Genomic DNA, 27,239 nt, shown 5'->3' on the forward strand with positions numbered 1-27,239 from the left:
CGCGACATTTCTCAGGAACATAATATATATATGTATGTACATATATATATATGTATACACATATATATATATGTATATATATATATATATATATATATATATATATAGTGGATATGGCAATTAGTTAACAGTTATAAAAGTAAGATACAATAGGTGAAAACCTGAACAAAAAACAAAAACCTAACAAGGGTGAGAAGAGCTGATTAATGCCATCAATGTCTAGATAAAACATTACATCAGTCTTAATATCTATGAACATAGTATGAATGAGCAGGTGGTAACTAAGGGCTGTGATAGCTGTCATAGCTGACTTTGTAATAACCTTGGTAATAACCTAGTAGGGAAACATAATTGTTATAAAAAATGAAATATACATATAAGGATAATTACTAAATAATTATGTCATGCCAATTGTAGTAAAGATTGGGGGAGATACATTGCAAAGGACTTTATCGAGGGCTAACCCTTACAATGTGTCCACCTACAATTAGCGAGCTATCAGTTTCTGTTGTCATCTGCCTATTAATCCTGATGAATGGTAAATGGGTATCATAGGGATATCTATTAAGTTAAGATTAGACTAGTATATAGTAGTGGATAGAAGATAATTGATTAGGGGGGAACGAATTTAAGGTGGTTAACAAGCTAGATGACTTTAGCCCGACCGATAGCCCAGACAACTAAATCAAAGCAAAAGACCAAATAATGGTGATAGTAGAGAACCAATAATACTTTATATAACATGTTATTCGATGACAAAAGATAGTCAGCTATGCTAAAAGAGGAGAACGGAAACAAGGTGATAGGACAGTGATAGTACCTCAATCCCCCTCGAATTGCTCTAATAGTTCTTGAGGTATGAAATGTAGAAAAAGATAGTGAATAGTTAAAGTGAAGGAAGAGTGGTAAAGCAAAATTACATCGGAAAATACCGGGAGCGTAACTTCCCGTCCCTTGTAGTAAGGGAACCTGGTATTGCATTAGAGTTGTAAGCCAATTTGGAAGGTATAAAATAAAATGTATTATTGAATGAAGAAAGGAATGGCCAGTTCCTGATTACTTACGGCGTAGTATAACGAGTAAAGTAAACTTACCACAATGACGAGACGCGGGAAAAAGGCCACGTTGTGGCAAGCGTGTTAAAATATATAGGTATTGTATACGATGCCAGCGCCCTCTTACTGGCAAGTGGTTAGATGCGAAAAAATATATATTATAGCTTAAACCAAGATAGCCCGCGAGCTTACCGTAAACTAGGTTAGTAGTAAATGGTTCTCATGAAAATGAAGGAAGAGTAAGGCAAGAAGGAAGCCATGAATTGATTAGACAGTAAACCCCCGCTATTCGCGGGGGTTTACTGTATATATATATAAATATATATATATATATATAAAAAATATTATATAAATATATATGTTATATGATAGTTATTACAATAATATAATTATAAAAATTACATTTCATAATACAAATATATATATATATATATATATATATATATATATATATATAGTATATAATAATTTTATTCTTTATATAGAGGTACTAACAAAGACCAATTACAAATCACCACAAAATTAAAAAGATACTGTACACCTTTTTATAATGAAATAAACATATAATTTTTTTTAAAAAAAAATAAGTTTAAGTAACTTAAACCCAAATTACATGGCTCCCCTGGAATGTTGTTGCAGCACCCCGGTTGAAAACCACTGTCTTAGACTGTCCCTCATATTCACCAGATCTAGCAACATTGCACTTTCGCCTATTTCCTAATTTAAAAAAATACCTGGCTGGCATCCATTATCCAACCAAAACTGAGCCTGGGAGAAAAGTTTCTTTGTGGCTGGAATCAACCCATTGCAGCATCGGTGGCAAAAGTGTATTGACTCAAAATGGAACTATGTTGAACAGTAGCATATTACCAGACTCAAATAAATCCTTCAATTGAACCTATGAATGGCATTTGAAAAGTTCATGAACTTTTCAAATGCCCTTCATAGGTTCAATTTTCTCTTAACATAATTTGAAGGCTAAACAATACAACTAGCCAGCAACTCTGCTGCTGGATCTCTCAAAAGGAGGTTCACTATCTGCAGACGGCATGCATTCTAAAGGTTGGTCAATATTTTAGTTCCGAGTGAATAAGGTGAAAGATATAAAAAGATTCAATTTTGATATCTTTCATGCAGTAAATATATACTGAATTAGAAGGGTATTAAATTTTAACAGGTAGTGTAAAAATAATTACAAGTAGCAAGTGTGTGCAATTTAATTTTGAATTATAAAATACGAGTAGATTTTAATAGAACATAGTGAGAGAAAAGGAAAAGTTAAACTAGATACTGAACACAGTGAACACTTGCAGTGATGCTCACTAACTGATATAATTTTAGAAAATATTTGATTTAAATCACACTGACATCAGCTTTCAAAACATGCAAGTAGCAAAAAAAAAAAAATAGTTTTGCTTCCAGTTTTTATCCATGAAACATTAAATGCTACTTTATATCAAATCCGTATAAATGCTAAACTAGGTTTTACTTATATAGTTCAAGAAATAAAAAAATAAAAACTTACTTAATTCCACAAGAGCTAATTCACACATTTCTTTCAGCCTACTTATCAAAAGCTGATCAGAGATTACAAGGACATGACATATGAATTCAGGATCTTCTGACACTAATACAAAAGAAACATTCTACCATAGAGAACAACTTTAAAACTTCTTATTTTACTGAAATTTCTAAGTCACATATATGAAAGAAAAGAAAGGAAAAGGCAGCTAAATTATATTTCTTTTAAATGGATCTCCCAGTGAAACCTAAAGGTAGTAATATAAGTAGGAAATTTATGCATACAATGAACAAATATACATCTTGCAGTTAACACCCTTTGTTTTCTGATTGATATACTCAATATTTGTTGTTTCTAATTAAAAAGTTTCTTTTTAATTTAAAAATAAAAAAAAAAAACAATGAACCATGGAAATGAAAACCTGTTTTTATCTTTCCCACAATTCTGTCTTGTAGTGAAAAGTGTAGCGCACACCAAATTACAAATGCTCTTTTTATACTTTGGCAAGATGGAATTTTGCATTTCCCACGGTTTGTTCATATTTGCCACTATTTCATATCATGTGAGTGATAGTGTTGTGCATGCAGCAATGCTGCATGGTCAAGTCAGCTTGGCATGACTTGACCATTTATTACTTGGCCTTCCTATTACTCTAATATTAATTCTGATGGTGATGTATTATCTATCAATCTAATTTATTTTGTAAAGTATGCAAAAAAAAGTGGCCAATTCTGGTAAAAAGTTCCTTGCTTCTCATATTTACAAACATCTAAACATAAAACAACTGCAACTAGGCAGACTGTTGACAAGATGTCTATTTACTTGCTATGTATTCTGTAGATCACAATAAGAAAGATCAGTTATGAATTCATTCAGCTTTTGTCTTAAATTCTCTTCATTATTTTACACGATTTGTTTAGCACATGCACTCTATAAAGATGAATGACATGGATCTCTGCTGCACCTTATCAAAATTTCTTGTTTTGCACTCTTTCACATTATCAAAATTTTTTGCATAGAAATTTTGATAACGCGAAAGACATTTTGACAGTTTGGATAGAGATGGCATGCCTTCAATATACATTACAGGTGACCCCCGTTTAACGCTGATCATTCGTTCCGGAAAAACAGAGCGCTAAGTGAATCCGCGCTAAGCGAGCGCCGCTTTCCCATAAGGTAACATATGTATTTGTGAGCTGCGGTCGGTGCCATAGGATATTTCCTAATCAATAATAAACGGTAATGAAAAGATGCACAAATGTCGGTCAAAATATTTAATATTCAAATATTTGCACATATAAAATATTCTGCATTACATACATATAATTATGTGGTAACTACTTGCGTCTCAAAAGTAAACAAAATTCCAATTAAAATAATGAATTTTATTGATTTAATTTAATGGATGAATTTAATCATGAAAAATGTGTGGATTTTGAGTTGAACTTTGGCCCTCTTCCAAATAAACTAAAAGGGGTATTAATTTTAAATGGCCCGCAGCGTTACCACCCAACAATAAAGTCAACCGATCCTTCGCCGCTTTGAAACTTGGCATGTTTTTTGTTCTTTCAATATGAAACTTCTTAAAGGAAGATTGTTCTAGAAAAAAGAAGTTGAATGAATAAATGAGGAAGAAGAAAAGTTGGTTCTGTGAATTTGAAGAAGGACAGTAAAAGGATGTTGACTGATTGTGGCACGTGTTCGGACTGCTTTGGAAGAGACAGCAGGAATCATAGAATCCAATTTAGAAGACTAGTGCTCATAGAAATATCTATAGAAAAGGCATGCAGCAAAAACAAATGATCTACGAGACTGAAATACAGAGTGGACACTCTGTTAGAGATGAGTCATTAATTAACCTAACTGCCCTCTTTTGAATGGAATCTAGAAGCCTGAGAGAGGTTTTGGGGGCACAGCCTCATATGTGGGAACAAATATTCCATGTTGATGATTGTTATAGGCTTTTTTTTTTTTTTTTTTTCAGGAAGACATTTTTGTTCATTTTCACCTCTTTTAAAAGGATTTATTTAAGAGTAAGTCTGCTAATTTAATAGTAAGCAGACGTTATACTGGTGGTATCAAAAGTTGTCTTTGGAGGCATATGAGGAAGACTTTTCATACTTTACATGAGCTATGGGATAAATTTTAATTGTACTAAGGCTAAAGCTATTTCATATATTGTGTGCATGTGTAGAACTTTATACTGTGTATGGGTTGTAGGTTGGTAATATAGAAGATACTTGTTGACATTAGACTTGAATTTCTATAGATTTTAATCTTCAGGAAATACATGTGAAGGAAAGTTGTTCCAGAAAACAGAAGTAGAAGGATAAGTGAAAAAGAGAAAAGTTGGTTCTGCGAGTTTTCCATTAGAGTGAATGGATGCTGATTGGTTGTAACATGTGTACAGACTAGCATTAGTAGAGGCATATGATGCAAGAAAGCAAGCTTGCATAGTATTAGCCAAAAAAAAAAAAAAGAAAAAAAGAAGCCTTCCATTAGAGGTTTTGGGGACACAGCCCCATATGTGGGAATAATATTCCATGTTGATGATTGTTATAGGTTTTTTTTTTTTTTTTTCAGGAAGAAATTAAACATTTTTGTTCATTTACAAAAATGTGGTCACAGGCTCGAACCCCAGTCTAATCAAGAAGCGTGTGCTATGCACTGCTGCTCCTGCTCACCTGGCTACGGAGGCACCCAAATTGTCTGGTATTCTGGCAAGTAAATGAACAAGCTTAGTGAGGTCAATGGTAATTACAAAAGACTTGACATTCCATCCAAATGGGCCTGTGCAACTATAAAACTGGAGCCAACTGGGGTTGTGAACACTAAAAATCACCAAGGAATATTACTTCGCTGTTAGGAAAGAGACTGGAGAAAGTCAAGTTTTCAAAAAAGGAAGTAAAAAAAAAGTTGAGTGATTAGTGCAGTTGGGAGAACAATGGAGGCAACAGATAAATTTGACAGAATGTGGTAGCCAGATTTTAAGCCAGAGGAGATTCCTAATTAGGACGTCTCTGACAAGAAATATCAAAGCAGACTATCTACAAGTACTGCTTTTGACACAAAAGGAATCAAAGTGAATAATTAGGGGAACTGAGATGAGCAGTGATTGAAGCAACTTAAGTGGAATTTTCAGACTGTAGGTGGAAATGGATATTAGGAACTCAAGGAACTGGGATTAGAACTCAAGGATATCAAAGACTACATATATTTGTGAAATGAATGAGGAAGTTTTTGAGAAATTTAGATCTTTTCAGGGAGATCTTTTTTCTATTAGTTTGACTATTCATGATACATTCAGCAGATAAAAGTAAAAGTAAGGGGAGCCATGTTGTATGAAATAATGACATTTTTTAATATGAAGTACAAATAACAATATTTTTCTAGGTCTTTGACATAGTCTCCACAATATCTCCCACATACACGCTACTCAGACTACCTTCACTCACCCTGCTTCGCTCCCCGACTTATGTAATACTCGGACTTATGCAAGTTTTTGAAGGCTGGTGCAAACTGAAAAAAATATATACACAAATTTGTATATATGTGGAAACGTATTTTGCATCTGTGGGGATAAATGGAGGTATTGTGAAAATATAATGTGAACCCAATAACATGTTTTTTTTTTTCCTTTGTAATTCATTCCAAGTCCTTGGAAGTTGAAAATTTTGCAATATTACTAAGCTTTTTATCTCTCTAAAAGATCATATTTATAATAGAAATTGCACTACCCTTTCATCGTCATCATATGTTCCCATTATAAGAGTCAAATTTGAACGCCTTTGATATTTTTCTAAAGCGCATATATGGAAGTCACTACTATAAAACAATAAAAACAATTTGCACTTTCCGGTTTATTGGGCTGTTAGTGCAATCTATTATAAATGGGTAGTAAACTCGATCTTATCGCATTTGCGATAATCACTATAACTGGAATTCTGTGGGTTTTTACGTTACGGTCTTAGAGTGAAATGTGTTCCCCTTCACCGAAATCTTCAATTATATAAAAAAACAAATATTCAGAAACTTCTCTTCATTCCTATTTATGTATTACAATGATGAAGGGAAAGGGACCAACCGAAAGTGCAAGTGCTGGCAGTGCCAGGAAATGAAACAAAAATTGATTTAAAAATGAAGATGAAAATGATAAAGTACAAAGCAGGACAAAGTTTGTCATCTAATGCAAGGGAATTAGGTCTTGCTGCTTCAACAGTGAATACTATTTTAAAGGACATTGCAAGTATAAAAGATTGCAAGTCAAAGGATCAACACACTTAAGATGATCACAACACAGTGTTCAGAACGGTGATCACAAAACAATGTTCAGGTGCTACATCGAAGATGGAACAACTGTTAATAATATGAATGGAAAATCAGATTCAGAAGCAAGTGCCCCTGAGTCCAATGGCCATTCAAGCAAAAGCAAGAAGTATTTATGAAGATATTAAGGATACGTACAGCAAACTCCAACTCAAGTTCATCACAAGCAACGGGTGGTTTAATAGGTTCAAGTATCACGCTGGTTTCCAAAATATTAAAGTATGTGGTGAAGTCACCAGTGCCGATTCTGCAGCTGCGGAGAAATTTTGTGATGTGTTGGAAAAAATTATTGATGAAGGCAGAAAATTTTTAACGTTGACGAGCTGTCTGTACTGGGAAAAAATGCCAGATTGAACATACATTGCTAAAGAGGAAAAGACAATGCCAGGTTTCAAGGCTTCAAAAGATAGGGCCACGCTCTTGCTTGGGGCTAATGCAGCAGGGGATTACAGAATAATATCACTGCTTGTGTAGCATTCTGGAAAGCCACCCTACCCATGCATTTCCGATTGAACCAGAGAGCATGGATAACAATATCTCTCTTTAAGGATTGGTTTAAATGCTGCTTCATTCCAGAGGTTGAAAAATATTGTAAAGACAATGATGTTCCTTTCAAGATTTTGCTTCTATTAGATAATGCTCCTGGCCATCCTACACATCTAGATGATTTTAATTTGAACGTGAGAGTCATATTTCTACCGCCAAACACAACTTCACTCATCCAACCTATGGATCAGGGTGTTATTTCAAATTTAAAAGCATACTATTTACGCACAACATTTGCTCAGGTATTGTCTGCAGTAGAAGTAAGGAAAATTTTACATTAAGAGACTTTTGGAAATCTTACAATATTTACCACGCCATCTTAAACATTAATAAGGCCTGGACAGAAATTACTAAAAGTTGTTTAAATGGCCCATAGAAGAAAAAATATGCCCATGGCACATGAAAGGCTTCGAATGGTTTGAAAAAGACGTGAAGAGGTTACAGATAAGATTGTGAAGAGGTTACAGATAAGATTGTGAAGGTTGCAGAGCTACTTCAGTTGGAGGCTGTTGCCAAAGACATGGAGGAATTAATAGAGGGAGAAGAGAAGGCATTATCTAACGAAGAACTTGACTTGCAGGCAACGATAGTGAAAGAAGAAAATGTTGACGAAGCTCAAGATGAAACAAATGAGGAGCCAAGATGCTTCATCACCAGAGAGATGGCAATGGCATTTCGTGAAATTGCATCGGCAAGGTTTGAGAATATGAATCCTGACAGCGAATGATTCTTAAAAGTTAAGAGGGGGGGTGAATGATATGCTTGCTTGCTACAAAGAAATCTAGGATAAAAAGAAAAAAACCACCATATAGTCATACATTAATATGTTCTTTCGTAAGGTTGAGCACCCGACCCCTTCTAAATCTGCTCCACAGCCCTCAACCTTCGCAGGGGCGTACTTATCAGCTGAAGACATCAATTCTGGCAATGATGCGCGAGAGGTAAAACTTACTGATGTTATGCCTGTCTCCTCTTTTTTTGTAATTTTATAATTTTTAATTTTTTAAATTGCACGCTTTGTAATTTTTCCTGCAGGAGATAAATTGAATAAATACAATAAATAATTCTATTCACATGTTCAAACATTTTTTTTTTTGATAATTAGATAAGTTATAGAATTCCTTAAAGTACCGATATGATTGGACTCAAGTTCGAATAGCAAAGCTTAATAAACGGTACTAACCTTAGATAATCCGTTGTTACATGAAGTAGGATAGAAGAATGATTTTGAGGCTTAAGCAGTTTTGAATAATTTAGAATTTAAAAATAGGTAATTGCAAAGCTTTACAAGCTTTACGAGAATTCCTAACGATGGACAATACTTTAATCAATCACACCTCTCTCTCCATTAATAATATCTTAGAACTTACTTCGTTCTTACTGGCTGCTAGACACTTCCAGCAAATATTTCAACAAATATTCGGCCTCCCCGTGGGTCTAGGAATTTCTGCCCCCTTATCAGAGATTTATTTAGCAACCATAGAAAACCAAGTACTACAGCCTTACCCTTCACGGATTAAACTATATATATGTTACGCAGACGACATACTCTTAATAGGAAATAAAACTACAATTTATAATCTTTTTATTAAATTCAACTCAATACGTAGCCAGGTGGGAAGGAGCAGCAGTGCGTAGTACATGCTTCTTGATTAGACCGGGGTTCGAGCCCGTCACCACCAAATATGGAGGATGAGGAAAGGTCAGGGAATGACCACCGCATATCCCGGAGCAATATGGCCTTAGTTGCTAATGCTCCTAAAAAAAACCAAATAACAATAACATAACTCAATACGTGATAGATTAAAATATACACTTGAAACAGAAATTAACAACCAAATTTCCTTAACCTCACAATATACAAAACAGGCACCAAACTGGGAACTAAGATTTTTAGGAAAAACACACACACACACTGGTAAATATCTACACTTTGAATCACACCACACACTTAGTACAAAAAAACACCGTTCTTTATAACCAAATTCATAACACTATAAAATACGGTTCTTCACAAGACGACTTATCAGTTGAACTACAATATCTTACAAAAAAGTTCAGGTCCAGAAAATATCCGTTCCAATTAATCCAAAACATAATTTCCATCACTAAGAATAACACCAACAATTTATCCAAACACAACACAAAAGGGAGCTACTTCCTTCAGTCTCCCTTATCACAGTAGTCTCGCTAGACAGTTCTGTCAAGTGTTCGCAAGCACTGACATCACACATATTTTCTTCATATAACAAATTAGGGTCACTATGTAATACATACATAGAAACATATAAATACCCAATAAATGATATGAATAATATTGTATATTTAATTAAATGTCAGCAAAATTGCAATGCCTGCTACATCGGAAGCACCACCACCAAAATACGGTTCCACAAAAATTTCTAACACATGGGCCTATTACCATTATAACAGCTTTAAAACAGGGCAATCCAGTACCGAATTTACACTACATGTACATTCCCACAACCACACCCCTTTAGTTGATTCTGCCATTACCATCATAAAATTAAAATCTAGTTACAAAATTTTTCAATACAAAGCCCTCATTATAGAATGGTGCCGCCATCACACCAAACTAAATGTCAAATGCAAAACTACCCTCCTACCTCTCCCCGGTCTGAAATCTCACACACTTAAGATTCCCGCACGTCACAAAGAGCATCACAGGAGCACAGAAGTCTTTAAAACACGCGTTCTCTTCTCACTTTAGTATTGCCAACTGATGACGTTAAAAAACGAAAGTCAGTCGTTTATGACTTTTGGCTTCACCGATTCATATTTTAAAGTTTTTAATTAATTCTTCAATGACAACCAGGGACGAAGTTGTGCACATCTACTTCCTTGAGCATATTTTAATTCCGAATCCTTACCAACGAACTTATTTTTAAATTCTAAATTATTCAAAACCGCTTAAGCCTCAAAATCATTCTTCCATCCTACTTCATGTAACAACAGCAGATTATCTAAGGTGAGTACCATTTATTAAGCTTTGCTATTCGAACTTGAGTTCTTTTTTGATTCAATAAATTCAGTGAGCACAGTTGAAAGTGCTGGCAAAGCATTGGGGAAATTCCGACTTACTTAGAGTTCCATGGAACGCAACCCTTATGTTAATCAGGGAGTGGCTGTAGATACTTGAAATATAAGGAATACTGGATCTCACGATGATGCCCATTAAAACCTAACAGATATTACTCATGCTGCAGGATGGAAGAGATAAGGGCTACTGGAGCTTTGCTGTAGAGACTAAATGTGAGTTTCACCATTTCAAGCCTCCAAATAAGCAAAGTGGTATATAGAAGATACTTAAAGTATTGTCTATCTACACACCAGATGAGACTGATCGACAACATAGTATTGCCTGGTGACTCAAAGCAGCAGTAATATTCCTGTGTGTGATGTGCAAGCCACACCTCAACCTCTGCTTACATCAGCTCACACCTGGATGGTTGCCCTAATGTACTCTGTGTAGTGTTTCAGGACTTACACATAGGAGAATACCCAGGGTTACTAACAGATCCACTATTGTGAAAGTGAAAGAAGTGGATTTGACTATCAAAGAATGATCAAACTTCACCAATTTCAGTCCATTTGTGTCTCACATGGCATTTCCATAAGCATTTTTGACTGCAAGGTAGCATATACCCTATCATATGGCATACATGAAGGAAAGTTGTACTAAGCCTCATGGACCATTTCTTGTTAAGAATACCCCCCCTTTTTTTTTTTTTTTTGTTCCCAGGCTAATCTTGTTGCTCTTCTATGCACCCATTCCAAAAGCTCCACATCTTTCCTAAGATCAAGCTTCCAAGACCTGGGGCTGTAATGAAGATTCAGTCCAACCAGTGGAATTACCACTGCCCTACCATAGTCATGGCAACCTAACAGTTCCCTAACCTTGCTTAGGTCGTGTGTTCTTCCAGAGGAAAATAGATTTTTTACTAATGCAAATTCTGAGGTTGTATTTGACTTGAGTTTGAATGAGTGGTGGTTGTAGTTATTTAAGGGTTTTAAGACACAAGGGAATCAAAGGCCAAGATGTATTTTTCTACGTTTTTTTTTAATGTAAAAAAAAATTGGATTTGCTGAATTAAATTAAACAGTTCATCTAGATTTGCAGAGTTACCTAATGTCTGTTGAAGGATAAGTGGATTCTGATTATTGCATCATTTCTGGAAGCAAAGGAAGCTGTAATTCCTGAATCGGGGGCATACCAAAAGAATGTGTCTTACTGAAAACTGAAATTGATAATGAACACACAGAGAGGGGTGCTTTTCATTAGCTAATAGATGATAATTCATAAGGTGTGTGTATGGGGGGGGGGGGGCAATTCACAGTTTTGCAAGCATTATTTCATCTCTAAGACTTTTTCTGATGCTAGAGTCCCATATTTGTGAATTACATTTTATTTCCTGTAGTTTATTGTTGGTTTGATTTCTCCATATCTCGGCCCATTCATCTTTACTTGTTCTAATAACGATTGGCCTAAAATCAGTGTTTTGTTTGGCAGTTCTAATGCCGACTTTGATGCATTGTCTGCTTTGTCACTGCCTTCTATTCCTAAGTGTCCTGGGATCCAGCAAAGACAGAGGTTGATTATGAGGGTGGTTCAATAAAGAATCGCCCTGACATAGCTACAGAGGTGCTAGCCTGGTGATTCTTGGCACATGTTTTAGTCCTTCTCTACATAGTCCCCCGTGCAGATTTACACATTTTCCCCATTGATGGATGAGGCTATGGATACCGTTTTTGTAGAAGTGGTGAGGTTGGTCTTTAAACCATGACTCTGTTGCAAAAATGAGTGTGTCATTGTCAGGGAAGTGGGTCCCCTGAAGAAATGATTTGAGGGAAGGAAACAAAAGTCCGATGGTGCAAGATCGGGTGAGTAGGCTGGATGGGGCAGTATTTCATATCCACAAGTGGCCACTTGTATTGTTACAATTTCAGAAGTGTGAACTGAGGCATTGCCTTGAAGCATTCTCACACCTTTGGACAGCATACCCCATCTACATGTTTTGATTTTCTCCAGTAATTTTGTGAGTAAGTTGGCATAATAGGCACCTGTAATTGTTCTACCTTTTGCAGGTAATCAGTCATTATTACGTTTCTCATCCCAAAAACTGTCAGCAAGACCTTTCCTGCTGAGGCTTGGACCCTTGCCTTCTTGGGGGGGGGGTCACGGTTGAAATGGTGCATCCAACTTTCATCCTGAGTGATTAGACAAGAGAAAAAGTCTTCCTTATTTTTTGGCACAGGGCCTAACAACTCTTGTGATTTATGTAGCCGATCAGCCTTCTGGAAACCAGTCAATAATCAGGGAATCCATCTTGCACTCAATTTCCGTAAATGGAGTTGGTCATGAAGGACTGTTCCAACAGAGCCCACACTAATCTTAACCTCCTGGGACAATTCATGCACAGATATCCGACGATCTTCCATGATTAATGACTCCACTTTTCTGATCGTGCTGTCATCAATGGCTGAATGGGAACGACCTGGAATGGGCTCGGATTCTACCAATGTCCAACCACGCTTAAACTGTCTATGCCAGTGCTTCACAATGCTATAGGATGGGGCTTCATCCTTATATACAGCAGTCATCTCCTCGTGGATTTCTTTAGGAGATTTCCCCTTCAAGAACAGATACCGGATTACAGCTCTGGCTTCAATTTTGTCCATGATTCTACTTCGTCACATGTTCAGCTCTGTAAGAGAAAAACAAATTAAGAAACAGGGCTGAAATTTTGCACCTTTAGTACAGAGATATGTATGACACTACACACAAAATATCATGACTCTACGCTATGTGGAAGTAGGTGAGGGCGATTCTTTATTGAACCACCCTCGAATGTGTGGCTGAGATAGCACTAAGCGAATCAGAATATATTAGGACAGAAGTAATGACTGATGACATATTTCACTTAATGCAAGCTGGATAGGATATACAGTCGATTCCGGTTATTTGGGACACATCGGGACTAGTGCATTTTGGCCCGATTAAGTGGCTGCCCCAATTATCCGAAGTTTCACGTAAATAGTTAAAAATACAATGCCCCCCCCTTTACAATTGGTTCAGTGTACAATCAAATCACGTTACGATGGAGTCACCATTGTAAAGTACCGTACACTATATGATGTGTAATAAGCGCGGTCATTGTGATAACGTTTGTGAATTGAATTTTAATTCAATTAAACAGCGATTCTAATTAGCAAAAATAGGAGGAATATTATCCACAGGCTATAAAAGTAAAGATATATTAAGTTTTTTTTGTTTTTTTTTGGTAGTTGTTGGCGCATCGGCTTCTGTGGCCATAATGCACCTCCCAAGGTTTTTGCAGTACTTTGATCCAAGCCCTAGGCGGGAATCGAACCCGCGACCTTTGGGTTGCCAGGAAGGCACTTTACCCACCCGGCTGATATATTAAGTATAAATTTACCCTTTATTACCTTACCAATTAAAAAATTAAATGATACGTGAAATTCGTGATAATCAGAAGAATTAATACGTACTGCAATATGTACATACTAACTAAACTAGTTGACATTCCTGTTCACTGTCATTTGTGGGTGGGGGTTAAAATTTAAAACAGTAAAGAGATAAGCAATCAATAACAAAAAATACTGCACACACAAATTGCAAGTAACACGATACACGCAAATGAGAACGGAGTAACAAATTACGAAGCTTTATAAATAGGAATGAAGAGAAGATTCTGAAAATTATTTTTTTATATGATTGAAGATTCCATAGAAGTGTAAACACATTTTACCATAATAACCCACAGAATTCCAGCTGTCACTATTATCGCAAATTCAATAAGATCGAGTTTAACAGTTTATGATAGATTTCACTAACACAAAAGCCCAATAAACAGGTGACTGCTAATTGTTTTTATTATTTTATGGTTGTGACCTCCAGAAATCCGACCGAACTACGTGGTACGGTCGGAGACAATCTTAGGGTAATCTTCAGTGCTACGGTCTCCTGCCCCGATTTTGTCCCAATTAAGCGAAGTAAACCCTGGCTATTTTCTCGATTGGGTTCTGTTTTTTAAGATTTGCCCCAAATAAACGGCTGCCCCCCGATTAACCGGAATCCACTGTAATTCTGCAGAAAGTATGCCGTACTCAACTGGATGGATTTTGAGATTACATGCAAAGGGAATACAGCTGCTGCACCTACATGTGAGTGGGACAGAACTATCCGTATAGACTAATTTCCCAGTGTGTTCTGAAGTATGGTTGGCATGTAGCTGTTGGATGTTAAGTGATGGAATGGTATTTTTCGATCAATGAGCGAAGTACAGATCACTGTCCATATCATGTCTATCCCACAGAGGTAGAATGGCATATTTGTACTTTCCTCAATTTTGCTGAGATGAATTTTCCACTTCTGTATTACTTCTTGGAGTCATATCCCAGCAGGTCTGGGTTTATTAGGCTTTGATTCTAGAGTTGGCCAAAGAGGTTGATTGAGATATATTTCTGCTTAATTGCAGAAATATCCAGTTATGCCTCCTTTCAGCTTCCCATCTATTTTTATTTTATTATTCTTTCCTTATAAGCTGGCAATGAACACAGCAACCCACCATTTTCATGCCTATTTTAATTTTATTCATAATGTGTGTGCGTGCATGTGTGTGATGATAAAGCAATAAAATAAAAAGTATATTTAATGGGGTTGCTTGTTGTCTGTGAATTATCAGTGTAACAAACACTGTGGCCATATTGTGCCTAACATATGGATTTAGAGCTCACAGGGTTTATTTTTTTCAGTTTTGAGATCATTATATGCAATTATAGAGAGCAGAAAATTTGGGGAAAATAACATTAAAAGACATAAGTTTAAATTTTGATGTCTGTTAAGGTCAGAGGTTCCTGTAGCTGTGCTGGAAGATGAAAAGCTGCTCTTCGTGCCATCTGGTGTATTGCAAAGTCTAAAATTAAGTGCTTGACTTTAACCATTGGAATAGGACCAGGGTATGTCTGCCAGGGGCAAAAGTTGATGACGTTGTAGAGCGGATATCATCTTTTAAGGGCACAAAAGGTGATATAGTTGTACACGTTGGCACTAATGACATTAAGAGTAGGAGACCGGCGGAATTACTTGACAAGTACAGGTCACTGATGAAAAAAAGCCGTGAATTAGGGTTGAAATTGAAAGTGTCTGCAATTCTGCCCAGACACGATAGGAGGGAGTATATGATGAGAGCCCTGTCAATCAATTCGGCCCTGGAAAGATTGTGCAGGGCTCAAGGGGTAGAATTTTTTTCAGCCTGGTCTGTACTTGTTAACAGGAGAGACTGCTTCTACAGGGATGGGATACACTTAAATAGAAAGGGTGCAAGAATGTTTGCTGATGCTATCGAGGCAATGTTAGGTGGGTCGGAAAACTGCTAGATTGGGGGGATACAAGGACTAATAGATTAACAGTAGCCACTGGCAGAGGTGAAAGTGATTCTTGCACTGCTTCTATTGGAATGAGCCGCAGCCTGGAAAATAAGATGCAGGATATTTCAGAGACTGCTGGGAATCATTGGGGTACAAGTAAACACATGGGTTGTGTTAGGGTAGCTAAGAAAAAGAACAGGTGCATGTATACTTGTGTGTACACCAATGCTAGGAGTTTAGTAAATAAATTTGATGAATTTGAGGTATTGCTCAAAACATCAAAGGCAGATATTGTGGGGATTTCAGAGACGTGGTGTCACACAGATATAAGAAATGCAGAACTGGAATTTGGGGAGTACAATGTCTACAGAAAGGATAGACAGGATAGGAAGGGAGGAGGGGTTATGCTATTAGTTAAAAAACACATAAAATCCAAGGAAGTGAAGCCAGTCGACATCGCTGGACAGTGCAGTGTCGAGTCAGTTTGGTGTGACATAAGCATTGGGAGATCAAAATTGAGAGTAGGAGTGTGCTATAGGCCTAATGACTCTGATGAGTATAATAAGAAACTGTTCGGAGAAATAGAGTGGGCCAGTAAATCAGAGAGTCTTATAATGGGGGATTTTAATTTCCCAGATATTGACTGGAATTTGGGGGCTGGTCACTCACACAGTAGCAAGGCTTTTGTGGATTTATTGGATGATTGTTTTCTACATCAGCATGTTCGGGAGGCAACTAGAGGGAGTAATACTCTTGATTTGATTATCAGTAGTGATTCTTCATGCATTAAGAATCTGCAGATAAATGAACCACTTGGTGGCAGTGATCACAGTGTGCTGAAGTGGGAGTTACTCAAAGAGGTAACTACCATTAGGGGTAAAGGGAAGGGGTATTGCTTTCGTAAAGGCGACTACAATGGACTGAGACAATATTTAAATTCTATACAGTGGGATCAACTGATGATATTGCCAACAGCAAGTTCAAAATGGGAAGCATTCAAAGAACTTATCGTGGAAGCTACTAGGCTTTACATACCAACTAAGAAATATTGTTCAAGGTTTAGGCCTAAATGGTTGTCAGATGAACTAATGAGGCATATGGCAGAGAAGAAAAATGCATGGGATACATACAAATTAACACGTGACACGGACGCCTATGATAGATACAAGTTGATCTGTAACCAAGTTACAAAGGAGGTTAGGCAGGCGAAGGCAGATTACGAGAGATCCTTGGCAAGGGATGCGAAGAAAAACAGCAAAGAGTTCTTTACTTATGTAAACTCTAGAAGGAAGGGGATGAATCAGATTGGTCCACTTGAGATCGATGGGTCAACTGTTGATGACCCTGCTCGGGTAGCTAACAAACTAAATGAATATTTTGCATCGACATTCACACATGAGGAGTTATTCAGCGAGGGGAATGCCAGAGGTGTATTCAAATCTAGCAGTAAGCTAGAGAATCTTGTAATAACTGAGAGCAAAGTGGAGGAGAAATTGTTGAAGATAAACACAAGAAAGGCACCTGGGGTGGATGGGATCTATCCAGTTATATTAAAGGAGGCAGCAAAGGAGGTAAGCAAACCCTTAGCCATAATTATGAGAGCTTCCTTGGACTCAGGGGAGGTACCCATTGACTGGAGATGTGCAAATGTGACCCCAATTCACAAAGGGGGATCAAAGGCTGACACAAGTAATTATAGACCTGTGAGTTTAACTTCTGTTCCCGGAAAATTAATGGAGGCACTGGTGAAAGAAGCACTGCAGGATCATCTAGACAAGACTTCAGTTATAGCTAGGACACAGCATGGTTTTGTTAAGGGGAAGTCTTGCCTGACCAATTTGATTGGATACTATGATGCAGTCACAAAAGAACTGGATGCAGGGAATAACTTTGATATTATATACTTGGATCTTAGAAAGGCTTTTGATACTGTTGCACATGGAAGACTGCTGCACAAATTGGGAGCAGTGTGGCATTGGAGGCAAGTTGCTGCTATGGATAAAGGGGTGGTTGAGGGGGAGAAGACAGAGAGTGGTAATCAATGGACACTGCTCATCGTGGACTAATATTATTAGTGGAGTCCCTCAGGGTTCAGTATTGGGGCCTTTATTGTTTTCTGTATTTATAAATGATATTGATGATGGTATATCAGGCTTAATGTCCAAGTTTGCAGACGATACGAAGGTTGGCAGGGTTGTCAAGGACACTACTGACACTATGCTGCTGCAACAGGATTTGGAAAGGTTGAGCAGATGGGCTTCGAGGTGGCAAATGAAGTTTAACATTGACAAATGTAAAGTACTACATATGGGAAACGGCAACCCCAGAGCAACGTATCAACTCTGTGGTACTACACTGACAGTGGTAGAGAATGAAAGGGACCTGGGGGTGGTGGTGCAGGCAGATATGAAGTTCTCTGAGCAGTGCAGACGAGCTGCAAGAGTAGCTCATGGTGTATTGTCAATGATATATAGGAATTTTTCTAGCAGGGATAAGGAGGTGATTATTCCCTTGTATAAGGCAATGGTCAGGCCACACCTAGAGTACTGTATACAGGCCTGGAGGCCTCATTTCAGGAAGGATGTAGAGCTGCTGGAACGAGTACAGAGAAGGGCAACTAGATTGGTGAATGGGACAAAGGGGTTCTCTTACGAAGAAAGGCTTAAGTTTTGCAAATTACAGTGTCTGGAAACTAGGCACCAGCGGGGTGATCTGATAGAGGTGTACAAAGCCTTGAATGGTTTGAGCATGCTCAATGCTGATGGGATTCTTCCTCTAGCTCAGAAAAATCACCTGAGAGGGCATAAATTCAAATTGAGGAAAGACAGATGTAGGATAGATGTGCGGAAATTTGCCTTTAGCCAGCGGGTGGTTGGTGGGTGGAACAGACTTCCATCCCTTGTCGTGGAAGTTGATAGTCTAAATAAGTTTAAGGCTCAGCTGGACAGGTATTTCGAACGAACAGAGGGGTGAAGTGGAAGTGGTTATTTTTATTTATTTATGTTACTTTTTTTTTTTTTTTTTTGGCTGATGCTGCATAAGCTTGCTTTCTTGCATCAAATGCCTCTACTAATGCTAATGCTAAAATTTCAAATAAAAAATAACCTGAGAGGTAAAATTAGGACACACCAGAGAATCATCTTTTATGAGCAGATGTATACAATTTAAGTGGGCGTTTCAATGCATATTCTCGTGAGAAATAACTTCATGTCTATTACTTGAAAACTTGACTTTCATAGCTTAAGTTCATGCTTTATGTGGAACAGTTTGTTGTCGATTTTGCAAACTTACAGCCACTGTTTTTTCCATGGTTGTTTTATTATAGTTTTATAAGCAATATATGGAACCTCGTGTAATGAATAAATTGCATGTGTAAATGAATAAGTGCTCATTACTTGGATTGTTGTATGCCAAAGAATTCAGCAAAAAATAACCTTGCTTTCTTTCTGTAAGTCACATTAGCTGCATCTGAATTTGATGCACTATTGGATGAGTAACTGAAAGTTTACAATGAAGAGCAGTTATTGAATTTAGTGAGTCACTGTATAAGATACAGTTTGAGAGAAGTGGCTTCTCAATGTGGTTAGTGCAATCAGTATAGTCGTTAACTCAGCAGTGTAACAACTCCATTCAACAGAGAGCACTTTAGAGATTGTGATATCAGGAAAGACTACTGCAGCACATACCTTATTATCTATTTTTAAGCAGTTTGTGTATATCTGTGAGTAATGGGGATACTGTGATAAATAGGCTCCATGACTTTCATCACAGTATCTCCACCTCATAAGTTGGATGTTTTAAGTTAACAAGACTTTCTCCCACCACTAGAAGTAGTTACCAAAGTACAGTTGAATGTGTGCCACAGCAGCCTCATCATAGTGGTCTCTTGGAATGCCCTATTGCAGTGTTTCTCCACCTTGGTCCGTGAATTAGTTGTAGGTGGTCCACGTGAAGGTAAATTTTATTGTAAGTATAAAATATAATCACAAATAAAATTAAAATTGCCAATCAACTGTTTACTTTGTTGTCGCAAATCAAGAGGTATCCCTTACAATGTAAGGGATACCTTCTGATTGGAATGTAATGCTTAAAATGTAAGACATTGTGTGCTGCCAGCACACTGTTGGTGAGGCCATACTGATCACCAGCTTCTAAGTATGTAATATGTATTGAATTTGTTTTTGTGTATTTGTAAAGTATTTTTTACGTTTTCACAAGACTAGTATGCAAGAATAACTGTTAAAATTTGTAGTGATTATTTGATTGTATAGGTGAGTTTTTTTAGTATATTTTTAATTATATTTAATTAAAAAGTGATATTTTGTTTAAGATTGGAATTATTTATTTTAGGAATTTAATATCAGCCCTATACTCAGTATAGTATACTGAACAACAATGATAAGTGGCTAAAAACATGATTCTTGAAACGTCAACCCAATACTAGTTTTTTCACAGATGTAAAGAAACCCTACCCAGTGGTCCATGGTAAGGAAAGAATCCTTGAGGTGGTCTGTGAATGTTAAAAGATTGAGAAGACCAGCTCTATTAAGATGCAATCTGCATTCTGATATAACATTCTGTAATCTTATTCTGCTGGTTTATTTCTATGCAGATTATCACATTGTGGACCAAAAAGATATTGTCAGGTAGGGTAGTTAGGAAGATTTAATTTTTACAGCACAGGTTACTAAAAGCTGTAACAAGGGGAGGTTCATTGGCTTCTGTATATAAGCTCTGCATGGGTGATGTTCTATAGTCTCCTAAGACAGTTTCCAAACTACTGATATCTAAGGACCCTTTCGAAAATAAAAAAATTTTTTAAAAAGTTTGCGGACTCCTATATATATATATATATATATATATATAGGCAGTTCTCGCTTTACAAATTTTTTTTCCGAACAATAAAATCAAAAATATGAACATTAATTTTAAAAAAATGAATGTTAAACATTCATAAATACCGCATTTTAAACCACAGCATAGCTATATAATACAGTGCACCCAGCTTTATGATACTAATCCGTTCCAGAGACACCATCGTATCGTAAAATATCGTAATGTGAACCCAATAACACATTGTTTTTTGGTAATTTGTTTCAAGATCTTGGATGTTGAAATTTTCGCTGTATAACTAAGCTATTTATCCCTCTAAAATGTAGTGGATGATGAAGCCACATAGCTTCGAAACGATTGTCTTGGTGGTGGTATCCACTGAAAATAAATAACAGCAGTCTTCTCTACTAGAGAAGCGTTATTTATTTGAAGTAGTGCAATACCAGCTATCTCGTTGTGAAGGCAAACCACAATATGAGATGAAATTAAAACAATGCCTTTTACACTACATATGTAGTTCAAATTTATGGGTAACTTATGGTGTATCTACACCGATATTATATAGTTAATTACCTAAACCCATAAGAAATTATGCCTTGGGCATTTCATCTTTTAATATATTACTATTTATACACCATTTGGCATCTCCCATATTGTGGAAATAACTTCGCAACTGTGATGGCATGTTGCATTACCAGCAACATACCATCACAGTTGTGAAGGTACTTGCCCACCCACTGATGATGAAGCCAAATAGACTCAAAACGATCGTCTGGGCGGTGGTATCCACTGAACATAAATAACAGCAGCCTTCTCTACTAGAGAAGCGTTATTTATTTGAAGTAGTGCAATACCAGCTATCTCGTTGTGAAGGCAACCACAATATGAGATGAATTAAAACAATGCCTTTTACACTACATACGTGTTTCAAATTTATGGGTAACCTATGGTGTATCTACACTGATATTATATAGTTAATAACCTAAAGCCATAAAAAATTATGTCTTGTGCATTTCATCTTCTAATACATTCTTATTTTTACATAAATATATCATAACTTTATTTATCATCAATTTGCTATACACAGAACGAATAATTTGACCAGTTTCAGAGTGTCTGTTTTGCAAATCCCCTGGAACTGGTATATGGACCCCCAGGGGTCCGTGGACCCCAGTTTTGGAAATGCTGTCCTAAGACATGTAAAGCGCTATTATGTATGGGATTCTACTGCAAAACACTTGTCCTACAAGAGCTGTAATCCAGTCTAGTTCTGATCAGTGCATGGTATAGGTGTAATGTAAATGATGTGCAACAGTCAGCTTCCCATGTCATTGCAGATAGCACCATGAGAATGTTGAGCTTTTTTAAGCAGAATGTGCAAAGATATTTGAAATTTCCAAAAAGTTTAGTTACTGTCAAGAATTAAACCAAGAAAGTAAACACTATTTGTAAGAGGGATCAGCTGTTCTATTCTGATCTCTCTGACCACATAGCACTTTAAATTGTCTGGGTCCTCTCCTGAAATTAAAATCCATTCCTATTGCCTTTAACAACAGTTACCTCTCTCTCTCTCTCTCTCAACTCCATAATCACTCCCTGTTAATGGTTCCTGTATCATCAGCCCTAGAATATTCTTACCCCTAGTAAATTCCTCTAAGATGCTGATACATATAGCAATCATCCAGTTGATTTAAAAATTTTGCAACAGATAAGCACTTTTTTGTAAAATATTATAATTTGGATATGAAAAACAGAGGCCAAAATGATGAATTCTTCTGTTTATGAAAATAGAACTTCTAAAATTCAGTTTTGTTTTGTTTTTTTTTTGTTTAAGTGGGCTGCATTATAAAAAAAAAGGTGGTTGAGAATGCTGCAAAGGAGAAAAGAAATAGGTGGATCAGGGTCATTCACTAGACTTCCATCTCTTCACTCACCTGTTCCATACTCACACTGTGTGGTGAACTTCATCTACAGTAAGGAGAAAAATAATAGGTGGCTCAATAACAATGAAATGTAAATATTGGTATTCTGTTTACTTTAAGTAAGAACACTTTTCTGTTTAATTTAAAGAGCCTATTTTCATGAAATAGGCCTCTGCTATAGCATTGTAGGGATATATTTCAGTGTAGTAGTTGAAATCAAAATTCAATCAGGAAAGATTTTCTGCTCTCACAAGAACTGAGAGTAGAGTATTCGACCTATAAACTTGGACTTGTGTTCAAGTTGGAGACAAATACTGTTATCCATGATTCTGTGTAAGTTGCTAATATATCATTTTAAACTGTATAGAATCACTGAAAAAGGCAAATCTGCTATACGTTTAAAAATCTGAGACACCTTCAGAATAGCCATTTGGAAGCTTACTGTACAGTAGTCTATTAGAAAATATATGCTTGCAGCAAACATTTGCTAATAGATATGCATACATCTGCTAATGTATTTTTTCTAAGTGAATTGTTCCAAGCAGTACATGGAAGTAAAACTTCCATTAATAGTTATGCTTTAAATGGAAGTTATACTTTCATACAGTTAGTATTCACGTATGCATTATTCTTTACAGTTCTGAATACACTTTCTAGTATAGACTGCCTGCAAACTGATGAGAAGCCAGTAAGGTTTTCATCTGCTGGCAAGTGATTTCCATTAGATTTGCCTTTTCAGTTGTGCTATACAATTTAAAAAGGTATTAGTGACTTAAACAGAACCACAGATAATGGTATTTGTCTCTAAGCTGAACATAAAATCAAGCCATAACATCACATTTAATTTCAGTGAGAGCAGAGCTGGCACTGAACGAGCCAGCATTTATCTTTTTTTTATGCTGGTGTCATAAAATAATTGCAGTAAGTGCCAGTTATTGTGATCACGTTTACGAATTGAATTTTGATATTATTAAATGGCAATTGTAACAAGTGAAAAAATTGGAGGAATATTATCCACAGGTTATAAAAATGAAGATATAAAGCACAAATTTATACTACTTTACTCATTTTACTTTAGCAATTAACAAAATTAAATGATACGTGAAAATCTGAAGAATATCATCCACAGGTCAGCAAAATAAAAATAAATTTACGCGTACATTAGCTTAATTAATATACATAGTACTAACTAAACATAACACTTTTTTTTTTTTTTTTTGTTAGTTGTTGGCACATTGGCTTCTATGGCCATAATGCACCTCCCAAAGTTTTTGCATTTTACTCTGATCCAAGCCCGAGGCGGGATTCAAACCCATGACCTTTGCATTGCCAGGCAGGCACTTTACCCACCTGAATAGCCCGGTCGGCCCAGGATCCATTACTAAAAGGTCAGGCAGTTATGCTCCCGGTATATTCCAAGTGCCATTATATAAAGCTATTTTCTTTACTTTTCACTTTACACTATCTAACCCTAAATTTTTATACCTCAAGATCTATTAGAGCAATTCGAGGGAAATTGAGGTACTATTACTATACTTATCCTTACTTCCTTTCTCCTTATGTTAGCACTAGCTTTCTTTTGCACAAATATAAATAAAATATCACCAAAACTGAAATAAAAATTATGGTTGGCCCTCTATTTTCTGTATTATATTCTGTATATTCATTTCAAAGCTATCTGTCGGGCTAGCTGTTATCTTTCCTGTTTGCTGTTAAATTTTAAAGTTTAGCATAATTCGCCTTTATGTTTATTAATTGGACCTAGTTAAACAGGCAGATAGCCTTGCTAATTATTGGTGGGATATATTGAATGGGGTTAGCCCTTGAAAAAAAGTTCCACTCAATGTATCTATATATCAATAATTAGCTACATAATCATTATTGTATTCTATATTATATTTATGTTATATTATTGCTAATTATATGTTTATTTCTAGGGTATGGCAATGTAGACCAACACGGGTTATCTTAGTCTTTAAAAGTTCTTTTGACTTTATGACCCGCCGCTGTATAACTTTTAGCTGTATATATAAACCCACTGTATGCCTATGTTTAAATACACTTTCAGTACCTATATAGTACATATTATACTCTTACTATAGTAATTATATATATATATTTCAAACTTATGAAAACTGCATATCAAAAATTACAAAGAAAACTGACTACTAACCATATAAAGATGGGGCATCATCTGTATACAGATACTCAAGGACAACTTCCATAACTTTAGAAGATAATGGCAAAGGCAAAGCTTTATTGCTGGATGTCTAAAAATTTAATATTATTATTAAAATTAATTTTAACATATAAAAAAAATTCTGAATTGATTTATAAGCTACTTTCCCTTTACTTAAAAAATATACACAGTAGAATCCTGGTTATCTAAAATAACTGGGACTGAGAAACTTTTGAACATAGCTTTTTTTCAGATAATCAATTTTAAACAGACTATTTATAATACAAAATATAAGCAGGGAAAAAAATTAAGAAAGAAAATTAAATTATCCTTGCATTTATTATTTACACATTATGTACCATATATGCATTAGATTTAAGCTGATTGCCAATGCTTTGTAGTTTGAAAGATGTCAGTCTTTTTCTACTGCAAGATTACTCCATAGAAGGCAGATAAAGCTGGTGCAGATTTATCTATGGATGAAATGAACATATTTGGTGTTGGTTTCATCTGCAAATAAATATACACCAGCTTTATCTACCTTCTTTATCTTCAAACAAACCCATGTGGCAATGAAAACAATTTACATATACTGCACAGTTCATAACTGACTAGTTTAGTGTATCGTTCCTCACTGTACACCAAAGAATTTATTATATAGATAATCAAACTGTATAGATAAAAAATCACAGTTTAAATTTAAATCAAAATATTCTACAAATAAAAACTAAGTCTGATGTGTATGGGAGAGCTGGGTAGATTATCCAAGCAGCTTCTACATAACATCACACAGTTGTGATGCATGAAAACTGAAAAAAAAAAAAAAAAAAAAGAATTATCTACAAATTGATTATGTGGATTTTTATTTGTAGTAATTTATGTAACAGTGGATTTGTAGCCAATTTTTTTATTTTATTAAATGCAGTTAAGTTTTTATGTATCATATCAGTGTGAGTATTATAAAGACATGGCAACAATTATACTTCTTCATTCATTCATAATGCTTTACACAGCTGTACCTCCAAAATCTGGTAATTTATTATCTGGCACCACCTCTTTTCTGCCTATTTTTAGGAAAATGGGCAAATGCAGTAAACAAACCAAGAATCAGAAAATTTAGTTCTTGAGCTGACTATTTGCCCAATCAAAGAATTAGAACTGATCATGCAGAGTGAAGATTTTGCCTCACTAACCACATGGGAAAATTTGATGAAAGGTCAGGGGATCGTCTGCTGCCATTTGTGAACAAGATTAGCAACTTGTTAAGCTTATCAATGGATTACTCAGTTTCTTTGGTGTCTTGCAATTTAAACATGAAAAATTTAAGCTGACATAACTCATTCAATAAACACTGAACTTTCAGATTTCCATGTCTGTAAACAACATCAACTTTCATCCATTTGTATCTATTAATAATAATTATGTATCTATTAATATGGTTTGTATCTATTAATATGGTTAATTATGTTGTCAAAGAAAAGCACACAACCCACTGGATTTCAGTGGTTCAAAATGCAAAACATAGCTTATTAACCATTGTTGCAGAGGTTGAATTGTTAAAGTTTCAGTGTTGGTTCATATACCTGTACCATAGCCAGATTAAGGTCTTTGTAGGCCCTGAGCAGTCTCATAAACAGAGACCCACAAGATAGATCAAAAGATATACATTGTGTTATTTGAGAGGGTATCCCATAATATGACAGCTCTTCACCATTTGTTAATGCATTATTGTTGTAATAAAAAAGGTTTTGTAAGATAATTCAATTAAAGCAAATTTAGCAGGAGTTTTGATCTTTTTTAAGTCATATGAGATTTTTTAAAATCTCTAAATTTTTTTGTAGGATTGGCACAATATACCCAATGAATAATCCAGCCAAATTTTGCTATAATTTTGGAAGGATAGGTGATTATATTTTATTGTACTTCACATTTTTCCATATAATGTACATACAGAACTATGTGCAAGTTGTGCCATAGATTTTTTTTTTTTTTTAAGGCCTGCAATATGACCACCAAATTTCTGAGAGCTGTTACCAGATTTGAGAGGTTAGACTGTATATTCATGCAAGAGATTTTTTTAAATATTTTAGACAACCAATATCTGAAGAATAAGAATCAAAATTCATCTGTAAATACAATAAATTTCTTTTATATTTTTTAACATTCAAGATTGATGCTTTTAAAATTTGATGACCTCCACAAAGGTATACAGAAATGATAATTCTAAATTTTACAGTATTATATTATTTCATAACTTACCTCAATCCATCCAGAAGCAAGCATGCTTCTAAAATATTCTAATCTTCCAACAAGAATACACCGATGGCAAGGATATTCAATACCATCATTAGAAAGCAAGGTAACATCATAGAAACACTGCCTAATAAGGAAGGCAACAATAATTCAGCGAATGCTTCACAAATTTCCAATTTAAAAATCAAAGC

General features: G+C 35.7%; 1 protein-coding gene across 2 annotated transcripts in view; it reads right to left on the minus strand.

Annotated features, from left to right (window-relative positions):
- Nucleotides 1-27,239, minus strand: part of LOC150081538 (inhibitor of Bruton tyrosine kinase) — a 349,146-nt gene that overhangs the window by 132,768 nt on the left and 189,139 nt on the right. For both annotated transcript variants that reach the window (XM_090380069.1, XM_090380070.1), the window contains exons 15-17: nt 27,055-27,175; nt 24,790-24,886; nt 2,581-2,682 (exon numbers count right to left, since the gene is read on the minus strand). In XM_090380069.1, coding sequence (XP_090236195.1) covers nt 2,581-2,682; nt 24,790-24,886; nt 27,055-27,175 — 320 coding nt within the window. The remainder of the gene's footprint in view (nt 1-2,580; nt 2,683-24,789; nt 24,887-27,054; nt 27,176-27,239) is intronic.

This window comes from Mastigoproctus giganteus, chromosome 8, assembly GCF_048544385.1.
Source record: "Mastigoproctus giganteus isolate SK-2022 chromosome 8, ASM4854438v1, whole genome shotgun sequence".
Taxonomy (NCBI): Eukaryota; Metazoa; Arthropoda; class Arachnida; order Uropygi; family Thelyphonidae; genus Mastigoproctus; species Mastigoproctus giganteus.